The 16,239-nt window shown below is 40.5% G+C and overlaps 1 protein-coding gene across 1 annotated transcript; it reads left to right on the top strand.

Annotated features, from left to right (window-relative positions):
- The first annotated feature begins 2,062 nt into the window (after positions 1 to 2,062).
- On the top strand, positions 2,063 to 14,951 carry LOC141802419 (uncharacterized). Its single transcript, XM_074685972.1, has 2 exons — positions 2,063 to 2,602; positions 9,969 to 14,951. The coding sequence occupies exons 1-2, from the start codon at positions 2,434 to 2,436 to the stop codon at positions 14,294 to 14,296; spliced, it is 4,497 nt and encodes a 1,498-aa protein (XP_074542073.1). The 5' UTR covers positions 2,063 to 2,433; the 3' UTR covers positions 14,297 to 14,951.
- Positions 14,952 to 16,239: the final 1,288 nt, after the last annotated feature.

The following is a 16,239-nucleotide window of genomic DNA, read 5'->3' as shown; positions in this document are numbered from 1 at the left end:
AGCCTTATGGATTGGCCCAGCCAGAGCCCTGATCTCAACCAGATAGAGATGACGTGGCATGATTCACACCCGACATCCAGGGACATTGATGAAGAGAAACAGTTTTGTAAAGAGGAATGGTCCAAAATGTCTCCTGGTCATTGTTCAAGTCTGATCTGAAACAACAGGAAATGTTTGGTTGGAGTCATTTCCAGCAAAGGAGGGTCAACCAGTTATAAAATCTGGTTGGGAACAGAGGGAGAAGGTGATGGAGTGAGGGTGGTCAAGAAGGCTCTTTTTTATTTCTCTATAACAAAAGATTGTCAGCAAGGATGAGGTATGTAATATGATACTACACACTCTTGTACAGTAGGTGGCGGTATGTACGTTAAAGCTGTTTGCGAGCCTCCCAAAAACAAGAAAACAAACCAAGTTATACAGTCATTGTGATTCATCAGCGACTATACAGACAATAATAGAGGCACGCTCCAAATCGAGACCTGACCTGATAATGGAAAGAAACCAAATCTTGTATAGAATTAACAAAATAGGGTGTGAGGTAGGATTCATCTGGATACCAACACACATGGGTATTGAGGAAGCAGATTTAATGGCAAAAAATGCAGTAAAGCAGGAAAAAGTAAAACTGGAAGTGGTCTATGGGCTACCAGAATACTCCACTGTAATCAATCAGGCAGCAGAGGATATGTGGCAGAACCTATGGGACACAGACAGTAAAGGCAGGGTATTTTACAATGTACAAAAAAGAGTGGGGAGAAAGAAGAGCTGTTTTGGGTGCAGTAGGAGGTACCCAGTAGTCATCACTAGAATAAGATTAGGACATTGTGGACTTAGAGGTGGTCTGGCTCTAATTGGGAAACACCCAGATGGACATTGTGAATGTGGAGAAGCAGAGACTGCAGCACATGTAATTCTGCACTGCAGGAAATACACAAACCATAGGAAAAAAAAAACTCTTCAGGAACCTGAGAGCAGCCGGGGAGACTGTTTTTAACATGAAAACACTGCTAAATCTGGAGGACTGGAACAAGATGAAGAAACTAATGCAATCCCTACACTCCATTGGAATGTACCACAGAGTATGATGATGAAGACTTAACAGAAATCTTTTGGAACCTTTAGAGGGCAGCAATACGCCCTGGATGTGTCCAGACTACCAAAACCAAAGAAGAAGAACAAAAACAAGAAGAAGAAGAAGAAGTAGAAGAAGAAGAAGCACGGCCCCGCGTTTGCAAAAATAGGATATGCTAACGGCTAGTGATGGGCGCTCGAGGCTTTGTTGAGGCTCCGACACCTGATTCGAAAAAATGCTTCATTGCTCGAGGCTTCAATGATACAATGCTCGAGTAGGTCATCTAGTGGTCAATAAAATGAAGAGCAATTGAAATGATGATGAAGTCATTGTTTCATGAGTCATTTGGAATTTGAGCCACTAATGCATTTTTGTTTGCGTACACTGCATGGATGATAGGTTTCACGCTCACTCACACAATAAAATACATTTTGAAAAAGAAAAATAAAGACAATGTATCTGTGACGTCTAATTGAAGTTTACAGTAGCTCCATACTTAAGCCTGACAGTAGTCATATTACACCCTAAAACAAATTTAAATATCACATAGCTTAAAAGATTTTGATGATGATTTTGACGCCAGGTGTCTAATATTGTTAATTAAAATATATTATCATTGGCATGATTGGACAGGAATTGAACTCACAAATGCCAGTTACGAGTCCATTATAGTAGCAGTTCACTACAAAGCACCTTTATGTGACATGATTCTGTGTGATATATGATTCTCATATTATGGTGCTTAGCCCTACAATAACTGTTTTACTTTACTCAGAGTAGTCTGTCATGTTATGTTGGATCTTCAGTACTGAATGTAACTGTCAAACCGAACCTCTGCCAATCAGGTGCTTCGTTTGATGTCCGAGCCACAGCAGTGAATCGATAGATCGATACACTCAACTGTTTCATACGTCACTCAACTGTTTCGTACGTCACTCGGCACGTGATACACGCTCCGGCACAGTGCTTCGATACGTTTGCTTCATGAGCTACGGCGCATGTGTCGGAGCCTCGGGTATCAGTGGACCATCACTACTAACGGCTGCTTCTGCTTGGAATTGAGAACGCTTTTACTTTCCTTTCGGATCGACATTGAGTCACATTTGTCTTGAGAATTGCTGAATTTCGTTGAAAAACTCAGAAGACGTTTGACGACTAAGGAAATACAAAATTTTTAACCGCTTTTCACAAGTTTTTTTTTCATAGCTCGGCGGAAAGTGTCCACACACTCGGCCATGTTGGCACGCCCCCCCCAAAGTCAACCTTTTTCTGAAAGGCTTCTGTCAGACAACACAGAAAATCCCCTCGGAGAAAGACACTAGCTTTTAGTTTTCTAATGTACTCGACTCTTGGATGAAAAGATGTCCAGATTCAAGGATCTTGAAGATTTATTCGAGCGGCGGCTGCTCGCTGCGGTTATCAGTGACATGGACGAACAAAGAACACCGTCTGGATACGAAGAGGAGCTCCAGCGACAAAGTGAACTACTGGATGTGATTTTAATACCTGAGATAAAGCTGCACAGAGCAGGTTGGTTTCTGAACATGTGTGTGATAATGTTTTTGGGAATCGAGCGATAAATCAGTGTTTAAAGGCGAAAGCTCTGACCTCAAACTATGTTTTCATCCTTGTTTGGTTCTATAAACGATTATATATATGTGAGTGTTTGTGTCAAAATATCATCATCAGATAAGTTTTTCATGATTATCTGAAACCGTTTTGGGAAGATGCATCCGCGAAAAGTCGTCAGTCAAAGGCCTTATTCTCATTTTTAAGCAGAAGCTGAAGTCGATCTCTGCTAACACTAATGTAACGTCTCCAGTGGAAGTTGTTTCAGACTTTCTGAAACGATTTCCACAGATGGCTTTGTCACTCGTGCTTGTCATCCCTCACGAGTCAACAAATCCATTAACAGTGCAGTAAATCACGATTAAAAACATCAAGGGCTGCTAATAAGTTAGCACGGATGATATATCCTCCATGCTAACAGGGTAACTGCAGTGCTACATCAGTGATGTGTTCGTGAATGATTTGTTCGGGAGAAAACGAAGCACATGGGCGATATTAGCCGAACTTAATCACTGACTGAACGTGGCAACTGAGTATGAAGCTGAGTTACGCTTTTCTGTTTTATAGAACAATTTATAGCCGACGTCATCAAAATCGTTCGTTCGCGTTTTTGGTCCGAGGTCAAGCCAGCACAGAAATAAAAACACTCGGTCAAGCCAGCCCACACGTCGTTTTGTGGTGAGCGAATATATGGCACATTACGGTAATAACGGCAAACGCCTCATTTCAAAGGAAAAGCAATCTGACTCATAGTACAAAACGTGAGGATTAAACTCAGATTAAAACCAGCTCATTCTGATGTGGAATTTCAAAACAAAAGCCCTCTTAACTTTCAATTTCAATGTATTTTCTCAATAATTAGATTATAATTAATAAAACATCTGTTGGTTTAACTGGACAATTAAAAAAAATGTTTTTTTCCTGAGTGTCATCCTGAGGTCAAGTACTATCAGTCCAAAGTGGAATAGTTCAGTTGTAACTACAGATTTTTAATAATTAAAAATCTTTATATTGAGTATATACAGTGAGATTTGAAAGTTAAGAGGGCTTTTATTTCTAAAAATTCCACATCCGTATGAGATTATTTTTTTTCTAAGTGTCATCCTGAGGTCAAGTACTATCAGTCTGAGGTGGAAAGATTCCGTTACAACAACAGTTTTTTTTTTACAATTATAAATCTATATTTAGAGAAAATACAGTGAGATTTGAAAATTTAGAGGGCTTTTATTTTGAAATTCCACATCAGAATAAACTGATTTTTTTCTCATGTCTTGTTCTATCAGCCAGATTGCTTTTACTTTGAAAGTAGGTGTTTGCCGCTATTACCGTAATGTGCCATATATGTGCGCACCACAAAACAACGTGTGTGGGCTGGCTTGACCAAGGCCGTTTTCGAATTTGCATACTATACTAGCAGTGCCTACTGATTCGACCAAAATGCAGTATGAAGTATGCGAACAGAGTTGTAGTATGAGAAAAACACCTGGATGACGTACTGAATCGGGAAAAATCCACAGTATGCATCGGACCAGTGTGCTTCGCATACTGTTACCCACAATGCAACGCACCTGGTCCCATATCAGAAGTGAAAATGGCAGAGAGCAAAGCAGGAGACCAGAGTAGCAGAGGAATATAAATACAAGAGCCATTTCTTTTGTTATCTTTAAATCCTCATCATCTCCACCACTGAAAGTCAAGATAAAATGCTCTCTCTGGCAATATATTTGCAGATAAGTTACTCGTGGTTTGTTTATTTAGTACATTTTCAATAAAGTTTTTTTGGGGAAAAAAAGTCAGCCGTAGCCAACTTCCGTTTTCTTCGAACTGAAGACCAGCGTAGCATACTACAAAAATTAACCCAACTGAACAGTCATACTACATACTGCTTATGAAAGTAGTATGTAGTAGGCACTGCCTACTACATACTACTTTCATAAGCAGTATGTAGTAGGCGAATTCGAAAACAGCCAATGTGTTTCTACTTGTGTGCTGGCTTGACTTCAGTACATTTTGGCGACTGAAATGGCGTTTAGCTCATGTCATGTTTGTCAACTTACACCTAAGCCTATCCAAACATTAAAGCCGGCTCCTATGAGTCCTGTAGTGACGGTGTCTGAGCCGTTTGAACATTTGATCAGTGACTGGTATGTCCCCTATCCAGGTCCAAGTCAGGTTCTGTTTATATACTCACTGTCATGAGCCAAAGCACGTGTTACCTCCTCTAATCCTTTACGTACAATAACAGCTAGATCTGTGGTGTGAGCACTCTCTCGGTTTCTCATTTCTGTGGCATTCCTAAAGTGATTGTAATGAAATGGTGTTTATATCATATATCCAAGTTGAAATTTCACTGTTTTCCCACACTTCAATGCCTGTTAGAAGGAGCAGGTTACTCTGTGTCCAATAAGTGGGCATTTTCTCACACTACTGCCTTTCAAACCATGAAGGGTACTCTACAGATTTAGTTCGTCACTCAAAATAATGTCTTAGTATTGAATTTCCCAAATACTTCAATTACCTCTTCACCATTCCCAGCATGTTTGATAATCGGAGAGATGATGACCAGGATGCATCAAAGTTCTCTGTTAACTCAGATTTATTGAATACAGCAAGTCAAGAATGTGTGACAGAGCTCTGGGTTCTTCTCTCAAATCTCCCTACGGCCCTGATACAGGTCTCAGAGGCATCCTTCAGAGAAGTCCCCCTGAGTAGCTTTCCCTTGAACCCTTTTATCAGTTATTCACTGCCTGTCTTAACATTATTCATCTTCTCTAAAGCCTGAGTGTGTGGGTGTGCGTCTTCAGCTGTGGGCAGGTTCAGGCGTGTTCTCCTCCTCTCCTCAGTGGTCAGGCGTTGTTATTACCTAAATAGGAAAACACGAGTATGCCCCTTTCAAGTTTATTCAACACAGTTATTTAATGTTTTGTTCAGTTGTGGGTGCATCTGCTACTTTCCACTCTGTCACAGACACCCTGGATTAACCACACACTCATGCACTCATTCGCCCACACTTCTCAGACGTAGCTGCGACAGCTTCCAGTCTCCACTTCCCCTTTCATTCATATTTCATAACACACGGTTTACTACTTTTCATTACACTGGCCTACAGATTATGTTATTAAGCAGATTAATCTTAATGGTTCTTAGCAACAATGTAATATTTACAGCATCACATATTTTTCTTAATGATCCAGTGGGACCAAGACCACCTCGCATTTGTTTTCCCAGGTCCTGTAACATCTTTGGGTGTGACACAACAAAGCAACAGCTTATCATGCTGAGAGCCAGGGAACTTTAAAAGTGATTTCACCAAACACTTCAATCACTCCTGAACGCATACTGCTCCAAGCTGGGTAAAGACTGGGAGGAGGGTTTACCTTGGTTGATGTTGACAGCAAGAGAGGTCACTTCAAAAAGCACTGGGTTTAGTCCAAACAAACTAGTTTTTGCGCATCACGTAAAAGATGTGTTAGCGACAGTTGCGAAGGAGTTAAAGGAGCGGAACCTCCCAAAAATCTGGTGGATTATTTAAATGGATTCAGACGTCCCCTTTATGCCACCAGGAAATTGGCCACAGAAAAGCTAACCCCAGCTCAAGAAAAAATGAAAGACTTATTTGATCTTCCCTCTTAGATGTGGTGGTTTTTGCCAGGTGATCAGGTTTTAGCGCTTTGCCTGCTGTTGACGTCACCATCTCAAGCCAAATTCACTGGCCCTTACACAATCCTGAAGCAACAGTCTGATCACAATTACATCATTTCCACACCTTAGAGGGGGAAAAAAGACCCAGCTCTGTTCCATGAGTTTGTTAAAGCTGTGTTACGCTCAAGAGGTGAAGGCAGCATGTACAGTAAGCTCAGTACTGCTAGGTGATGTCAGCACCAGGGACAGGGTCTATGACTGCAGCGAGGACAATGACACTGGTACCTTGGACAGCACATTGACCCATGGTCGGCTTTGTGTCGGTTCGATGAATTATTGTCTCATTTACCTTCTGAGCACGCACAACAGTTGTCAGAACTAATCAAAAGTTTCCATGTTTGTTTGCAGATGTTCCTGGTCGTACACACTTGATTGAGCATGGCATTGAAGGAGGTGACTCAAAACCAATAAAGCAGGGTTTTTACATATATAATTTTGAAAAAGGCAAATATTTAGACCCTTAGGTGAATGCTTAAACATGGAATTGCACAGATGAGCACTTCCAGCTGGGCGTCTCCCGGAGTATCACTTTTAATGCTTCCTCTTTCACAGTCACTGAACAAGACATTTTGGATTGAATTCTCCCTCTCTTTCACTGGCTCAGTCAGTCTCCTCCACCTGAACTCTCCTGTTCTGAAGAGAGAGCGCCGTCTCGTACACGCGCAGTGCGTATGCACATCACACACCGAAGACAGACAGAACTTCACAAAGACACGCGTTTCACTATTTCAGAGTCAGCCTTCTCACAATAAGACTCACGCTGCTCAAAACTCTCCTTATTGAAGAGGATGCTACGTTAGAGCATGTCAGAGCTTATGTTAGATAGAGAGATCAGGGCAACCACAGGATGGATCAACTTTTTAACCAGTACAAGAATGACTGGTGACGTGTCGTGTCAACACGGAAAAAAAGAAAACAGCTGAGGCTCTGATAGACTCTTTCTTAACAAGTGCTGCATCATTATCTGTCTCTGTCTCTGAGGTGTCTCGAGCGTCTTTGGATCAAACCAACTAAGAGAGAGGGGTGGATGGTTTTTGAGTTTTCGATACAACGCCCGAGTACTGGACTTACTCTGAAAAAATACTTAATTTTTCTTTGATCCTAAACTTGAATTAAGTGTTTAGTTCATATTTTTTCACAGTTTTTGTTGTTTTACAGTAAATATTCAGAAAATTTCAATATTTGCTTTTCTTTTGTGAATAATTTCTTGCATTCTGGTTATGTTATATTGCTGAGACATTGTTGAGTTACACCTGGCTTAAGACTTGGTTCTCCTGACCTCATAGAAATGTAGAACTTCATATTGCAGTGAAAAATGAGTCCACAGTGAGAAAAAATGTGACAGAAGCAAAAACCAGCCTGAATGCCAATCAGCTTATCTGGGGTGCTACAATATGTAGATTCTATAAAGATGGAACCACACCACTTTGTTCCTGTGTTCCTTATGCCTCAGGGTACCTGAAAGTGTGTTGTTTATACTCCCACCTTATTCTGGGAATTTTTTAAAACCAGATCTATAGAGGTGCTGCACTTCACTTTACAGAGAAAAATCACACCACAGTGAGTAAAACTATGACTGACGCAAAAATTGCTTAGAAAGTGCTTGGAATTCAGTACAATTTTATTTGAATTGGTCATTATGTAATTGCATGTTTACTATTTCTTCTTTTAGTTTATTTTTGGTCTTACTCCTGTTTCCTTTTTTTTATTTTTATTTTTTTGCATTTTGAAACTCTACTGGGAACCTTTTTTAGATCAGTGATTCCCAACATGTGGGCCACGGTCCCCTGGTGGGCCGCGAAGGTACTGCAAGTGGGCTGCCAAAGCTTTTCCAAAATAGTTTGATTTCTGTGAGGGTGGGGATGTAATTATGTAAAATTAAAAAAGTGGCAACATGTCATAGATGCTGTGTTAGTGACTGTGGAGCCTCCAACATGTATAGGATCGTGGCACACCGCCACGACAAAGTAAACGCTGCCATGCCTTCTGAATTATGATCTTTTCTTTTTCTGATGTTTCAGACGTTAATTACATTGCACATGACTCTTGTATGCAACTAAAACTTTCAGAATGCCACAAACATTTTTGACGCTGCCCCGGAATCAAACAGTTATCTTTCAGAAGCGAATCATCTCTCTGTGTTCTCATGTGAACAACTCACACTCATGGTTGGATCATGTCACGGTCTAAAATGATAAAAGACAGAGCTCTGGTGGGTATTTGCCATTCACAGTTCTCAGCTCTCAGCATCGCGTACAGCAGCCTTCTGCTCAGATGTGCACAAGATGCACAGTTACTGGAGAAAAAACAACTCCACGCTGACCCTGATCATTCATTAGTGTTATTAGTGTTTGCAGATGCACGTTTTCTCTTACTCGGTGGTGTATATTTGCTTGAAACTTCATCCTGATCAGCGTGTGTAGTCTGTGATGATGACCGGTGCGGTGCTTACGCTGAGTTCATTTGTGCATATTACACTGCAGCTGATCGCTTCCTTCTCCCGCTCGTCCAGGAGTCACCTTTCTGCTCTCTTTGGGACAGAAGTTAAAGTTTTGTTGTTTTCCTCTCATTCTTTAAAAATCAGCAGAGGAGTTTCCCTCCAGCTTTCAGAGATCAAACCTGAAAACCTTCATGCCACACTGTACCTCTGTGCAGGGGCGTGTCCAGACTTTCAGACTGGGGGGGCACAATGAGAGCATCAGCATAGGTGGGTGGGTGTGGGGTGCAAACAAACAAATTATTACCATTTGTCTTGACTCACTATTTTAACTATGAGTAACTATGATTGTATGAATATTACAACCCAGTGTATGATTTTAGAATAAAATGTACTATATATTACTGTGCATCAGCCTGTCTAATAAATTTGAAATACTTTTTTAAGCCCAGATAAAAAGATGGAGCTGACTGTAAACTGTGTCATTAGATAAGGCTAAACTATGTTTGTGTCAAATTGATAATTAATCTATAAAGGTTTTAAGATGTATGTTTTTATGTATTAACCGGTCGGGGGTGGGCCGCGAAAATGTCTGAGACTTAAAAGTGGGCCCTGAGTTGGAAAAGGTTGGGAACCACTGTTTTAGATCAAACAGGGAAAATTTTGATTCTGGAACTGGTTAAGACCAGTTAAAAAATGTTGCAATTTTTGAACTGGTCTTGACATTTGTACCAGGTGTGTGTTATTGTTTTAGCAGCTTTTAGTGCACTAAATTCACAGATTATTGGCTTTAGGCTTTTTGTCTTGCTTGAGTACAAATGGCACTTTACATTTATATTTAGAGGCTGTTAGGACACAGCTTCTCTCAGTGCTACTCTTGCCCCATGTGTTCAACACCGCACATGCTCCTCCTAAAGAATGATCTAATTTCTCTAATGCTACTTTGAAATTATATGAATCCATATCTTTGGTTAATAGATGTGTGTAAACAGGTGAACTCTACCTTCAGTTCTTCTTTCAGATCAATGTCTCAACAAGCAGGAGGCTCCTGTAATCATTTGTCCAGTAAATGAGATTGTCATTACAGTTCAGCAGCAGTGCTGAAAATAAATACCTGAGTTTTTTTCTTTCAGAATTTCCATCAGGAAGATGATCTAATATCTATTATTTGTTCACTGTGTCCTGCAGATGTTCAGCTACTAATGGTGAAGAAAGAGGAGCTTCCCCCTGAGCAGCAGGAGACGAGCCCCTATCCAGACCAGGAGGATAATGAGTCCCCACTCATGACAGAGGAACAGGAGGAACTGTGGACTGGTCAGGGCAGAGAGCAGCTTCTAGAACTGGAGGAGGCTGATACCAAGGTCCTGTTTCCTTCAGTCCATATGAAGAGTGAAAATGATGAAGAGGAACCTCAGTCCTCACTGCTTCATCAGAGACCAACTGACCATATGGAAACAGCAGCTGGTGGAGAGGACTGTGGAAGACCAGAACCAGAGAGGAGCTCAGATCCAGAAAGAAATTTCCAACCAGAGATTGAAGTTCAGACTCAACCACCGTACAGCTGTTCTGAATGTGGTAAAGCATTCACCCTTCAAAGATATCTGAAAAAACACATTCTTCGTCACAGAGCAAAACCGTTCATCTGCTCTGTCTGTGGAGAAGTATTTAACACACCAAGTCTCCTGGATGTACATTTCAGTGTTCACACAGGGAAAAAACCTTACACCTGTCCCAAATGTGGTAAAGGATATTACTATCTAGCTTCCCTGGAAAAACATATAGTTTTCCACCCAGACCAAAGACGTTTCATCTGTTGTAAATGTGGGCGTGAATTTCTCCGTAAAAAAGCTCTGATTAAACATAGGACTGTTCACTCGATCAAAAGACCTTACCCCCGCCGAGAATGTGGTGACAGAGTTAAGAGTCAATGTGATCTTTCAATTCACGTTATCCGTCACAAAAATCTCACAAAAAAACAAGAAAATCTCACAAAAAAACGAGAAAAATTGAAAAAGAAACAAGAAAAACTCACAGAAAAACAAGAAAAACCATTCCTCTGTCATGTATGTGATAAAGGATTTAGCTGCAAAGAAGATCTGAAGGAACATGGATCGAGTCACTCAAATTTAAAACCTTGTCCCTGTGATGAAAGAAATCTGACTACACATATGGAAAGTCACTCAGACATGGTGGGCAATCACTTAGAAGAAGAACCTGATGTCCACAATGATGTTAATGAGTCCCCACTCATGACAGAGGAACAGGAGGAACTGTGGACTGGTCAGGGCAGAGAGCAGCTTCAAGAACTGGAGGAGGCTGATACCAAGGTCCTGTTTCCTTCAGTCCATATGAAGAGTGAAAATGATGAAGAGGAACCTCAGTCCTCACTGCTTCATCAGAGACCTACTGACCATATGGAAACAGCAGCTGGTGGAGAGGACTGTGGAAGACCAGAACCAGAGAGGAGCTCAGATCCAGAAAGAAATTCACAACCAGAGATTCAGGTTCGGACTCAAAAGCTGTTCAGCTGTTCTGAATGTGGTGAAACATTTATCCTTCGAAGATATCTGAAAAACCACATACTTGGTCACAGAGTAAAACCGTACATCTGCTCTGTGTGTGGAGAAGGATTTTGCAGTGTACATCTCATGGATGTACATTTCAGGGTTCACTCAAGGGAAAGACCTTACTCCTGTCCCGAATGTGGTAAAGGATATCACTATCTAGCTTCCCTGGAAAAACATATAGTTTTACACTCAGACCAAAGACCTTTCATCTGTTGTAAATGTGGGCGTGGATTTCTCAGTAAAAAAGCTCTGATTAAACATAGGACTGCTCACTCGATTGAAAAACCTCACCGCTGCCGTGAATGTGGTGAAAGGTTTAAGACTCAATGCGATCTTTCAATTCACGTTATCCGTAACAAAACACTCACAAAAAAACGAGAAAAATTGAAAAAGAAACAAGAAAAACTCACAGAAAAACAAGAAAAACCATTCCTCTGTCATGTATGTGATAAAGGATTTAGCTGCAAAGAAGATCTGAAGGAACATGGATGGAGTCACTCAAATTTAAAACCTTGTCCCTGTGATGAAAGAAATCTGACTACACATATGGAAAGTCACTCAGACATGGTGGGCAATCACTTAGAAGAAGAACCTGATGTCCACAATGATGTTAATGAGTCCCCACTCATGACAGAGGAACAGGAGGAACTGTGGACTGGTCAGGGCAGAGAGCAGCTTCAAGAACTGGAGGAGGCTGATACCAAGGTCCTATTTCCTTCAGTCCATATGAAGAGTGAAAATGATGAAGAGGAACCTCAGTCCTCACTGCTTCATCAGAGACCAACTGACCATATGGTAACAGCAGCTTGTGGAGAGGACTGTGGAGGACCAGAACCAGAGAGGAGCTCAGATCCAGAAAGAAATTTACAACCAGAGATTGAGGTTAAGATTGAAGCCTCGTCAGATACTGGATCCAAACCTGAAGAATCCTTACATACTGAAACAGAGATTGAAGCCTCCTCAAGTACTGGATCAGGGACTGAAGATGATGAGTCCCCACTCATTAAAGAGGAACAGGAGGATAATGAGTTCCCACTCATTACAGAGGAACAGGAGGAACTGTGGACTGGTCAGGGCAGAGAGCAGCTTCAAGAACTGGAGGAGGCTGATACCAAGGTCCTGTTCCCTTCAGTTCATATGAAGAGTGAAAATGATGAAGAGAAACCTGAGTCCACACTGTTTCATCAGAGACCAACTGACCATATGGAAACAGCAGCTGGTGGAGAGGACTGTGGAAGACCAGAACCAGAGAGGAGCTCAGATCCAGAAAGAAATTCACAACCAGAGATTCAGGTTAAGATTGAAGCCTCCCTAGATACTGGATCAGAGATTGAAGCCTCCTTGGATACTGGATCAGGGACTGCAGATAGAGCAGGTGACTGGGAGGAGAGCAGAGACTGTCCTAAAAAATTAATGTCTGCTGCAAACAATAAAACAGAGACTGTAGAGTCACACAATTGTCCTGAATCGCTTAAAACCAATCATGTGGTTTCTCTCCCAGAAAAAGGACCTTACATTTGCTCAAAGTGTGGAGAAGGATTTGAGAACGACCTCGATTGGAGTGGACACATGTTAGATCACTTTAAAAGAAAAACTTACAGCTGTTCTGAATGTGGGGAAGTATTTAACCTGAAACGTCATCTGGCCTTGCATATGTTGGTTCACTCAAAAGAAAAAACTTACAGCTGTTCTGAATGTGGGGAAGTATTTAACCTAAAACGTCATCTGACCTCACATATGTTGGTTCACTCAAAAGAAAAAACGTACAGCTGCTCTGAATGTGGAAAAAAATTTGGTCGCAATGCAGACCTTACTATACATATGTTTGTACACTCCAAAGAGAAACGCTTCAGCTGCACTGACTGTGGTAAAAAATTTGGTCGCAATGCAGACCTTAATATACATAGGTTTGTTCACTCAAAAGAGAAACCCTTCAGCTGCACTGACTGTGGTAAAAAATTTAGTCGCAATGCAGACCTTAATATACATAGGTTTGTGCACTTAAAAGAGAAACCTTTCAACTGCACTGACTGTGGTAAAAAATTTAGTTACAAAAGAAGCCTGACTGCACATATGGTTGTCCACACTGAAGAAAAACCTTTCAGCTGCACTGACTGTGGAAAAAAATTTAGTCGCAAAAGAAGCCTGACTGCACATATGGTTGTCCACACTGAAGAAAAACCTTTCAGCTGCACTGACTGTGGTAAAAAATTTAGTCGCAAAAGAAGCCTGACTGCACATATGGTTGTCCACACTGAAGAAAAACCTTTCAGCTGCACTGACTGTGGAAAAAAATTTAGTCGCAAATCAGACCTGACTTCGCATATGGTTGTCCACACTGAAGAAAAACCTTTCAGCTGCACTGACTGTGGCAAAAAGTTTAGTCGTAACTCAACCCTGACTTCACATATGGTTGTCCACACTGAAGAAAAACCTTTCAGCTGCACTGACTGTGGAAAAAAATTTAGTCGCAAATCAGACCTGACTTCACATATGGTTGTCCACACTGAAGAAAAACGTTTCATCTTCACTGAATGTGGCAAAGAATTTGGTCGCAAAGCAGACATGACTTCACATATGGTGCTCCACCACCATGAAGAAAAACCTTTCAGCTGCACTAAATGTCCGAAAAAATTTATTCTAAAAAAAAACCTGACTACACATATGGTTGTCCACAATGAAGAAAAATTGTTTAGCTGCACTAAATGCCAGAAAAAATTTAGTCACAACTCAGGCTTGACTGCACATATGGTTGTCCACCGCAGTAAAAAAAGTTTCAGCTGCACTAAATGCCAGAAAAAATTTAGTCTCAACTCAGCCCTGACTGCACATATGCTTGATCACGCTAAACGTTACGAGTGCTTTGGATGTGGAAGAAGATTTAGACGCAAATCATATCTGACAAAACATCAGCTTTCTCACAGTAGGAAAACCTTACAGCTGCCCTGAATGTGCAAAAAGATTTAAGCTCCAAAAAAGTTTAACACCTTTGTTCATAAATTAAGGACACTTCTGTTCTTCTTCACACCAACACACAGCAGGGGGGTAAACCTCCTCGGCCACTCTGAATGAAGCCGGTTGACTTTGTGTTGATTTTATGAGACACTATAAACAGTGCATCCTGAAAATACTGCCCATTCTTCACTTTTTCCACATTTTGTTATGTTACAGCCTTATTCCAACATGGAATAAATCTTTTTTTTTCTTAGAAATTCTACACACAACACTCCACAATTGTAACTTTGATTTATTTTTTTATCAATTTATTTGAAACCTTGTTTGTTTATTGTAAAAAAACAAACAACTAAGAGATCAAATGTACATATGTATTTCATTAAACATTTTACTCAATATCCACAAGTGTAAGTATTGTCTTGCTCATTTATTTCACTGAGTTGTTGCTCATTTCTGGGGAGATGACGCCTGATTTACATCCTGCACTTACTAGTTTTTCCATCCAGCTCGAGAGTCAAACCTATGCCCAGAGTTAACACGTAGCTGAATAAATAATATATGATGGGGAAGATAAGCTAACAGGTCTGTGAGAGCCAGAATTCTTGCAGGTTGATAGGTGATCAAATACTTCTTTCATGAAATAACAATGCAAATCAGTTTTTTAAAAGTACAATGTGATTTTCTTAATTTATTTAGAATCTGTCTCACAGTTGATGTGTAACTAGGATAAAAAAAGACATCCCCAGCTTTAATTAAAAAAAGACAAAGTTTTGTTGGATTACTTAAACTATTCAAGTGCATTTCACCATTAGATATACAGAGTAATGATTAACAAAATAAAAGATTGAAGGAAGTAATTTTTGTTGTGATGGTGTTTTGTATCCATGAGTGGGGAGGGAATGCAGTGGATATGACACTCTGCTGTACATTGGGATGGTGCATGGGGACATATGCTGTCTGTGCTCCACATGGCACTGACTGCCTGTTAGTCCTCAACAGCACAGACTGTCTGTGCTCTGCACACAGCAGCATAGATAGCTATGCTTCATGACACGGACTGACTGTCTGTGCTCTATATGTCACAGTGAATCTTTTTTAGTTAACTTTGAAATAACACTACTGGGACAGCATTTTGATTGGGGTGCAGTGATTCATGCTGTAAAACACAGGAAGTCCATCTGTAGCATGTGTACAGACAGTCTATAGCATTAAGCACAGACAGGTGATCTGTGACATGTGGCACACAGACAGCCACTCAATGCTATGCAGCACACAGACAGCAAATCTGTATTATGAGGTACACAGATGCTGGTCTGTACCATTGAGCAAGGGTAGCCAACTGGTGCCGTGAAGCACAGACAAGCAGTCTTAATTCATCAAGCACATACAGCCTGTGCCTTCATGTACAGCAGGGTCTCATATCCACTGGGTTACCTCCTCACTCACTGTTACCAAACAGCAAAAAATTACTTTGCTAAAACCATTATCCTAAAATGTAAAGAAGCAGTTTTTATGAAGTTTGGTTACAGAGAATATTTAATTGAAAAGTTGAAAATTTTAGGCTAGCTTGTCTGAATTTTGAGTTGGATTAATACGAGGTGATGATTTAAAATGAATCAAATTACTAAGCACATGAGACTTAAACCACTGATGTTAGTCCAGCATTAAACAGTTTTTGAAAAATCTGTGTGGGTTACCAATGGAAACAGTTTTACTAAGTCTGACCAGTAGTTTATTTTTACAGTGCAGTGAAGTTAAAGTCTGTTACTTTTAGCAATGAAGTTGAAGCTTCTTAAACCTTTTATTTAATTCATCATGACTCAAATCGTTTGAGTGAAATCACTTGTCTCAATTTTAAAACAGTGCAGTTCTTGCCAAAGACCTCAGTTTCATTTTGATTGATTGATTTTGATTATTTTTAATGAAATTCTCCTGAG

Source organism: Halichoeres trimaculatus, unplaced genomic scaffold, assembly GCF_033239565.1.
Source record: "Halichoeres trimaculatus isolate MK-OKI-2021-1 unplaced genomic scaffold, fHalTri1.1 fHalTri1_scaffold_13, whole genome shotgun sequence".
Lineage (NCBI taxonomy): Eukaryota > Metazoa > Chordata > Actinopteri > Labriformes > Labridae > Halichoeres > Halichoeres trimaculatus.
Note: the sequence above shows the minus strand (reverse complement) of the source record. Positions and strands in the feature narration are given on the sequence as shown.

What these genes read in the sequence shown, in the direction of transcription:
- LOC141802419 (XM_074685972.1), top strand. Translation starts at nt 2,434, where the DNA reads ATGTCCAGATTCAAGGATCTTGAAGATTTATTCGAGCGGCGGCTGCTC. An exon ending in GATAAAGCTGCACAGAGCAG is followed by an intron (nt 2,603 to 9,968) that starts GTTGGTTTCTGA and finishes TGTGTCCTGCAG; the next exon opens with ATGTTCAGCTACTAATGGTG.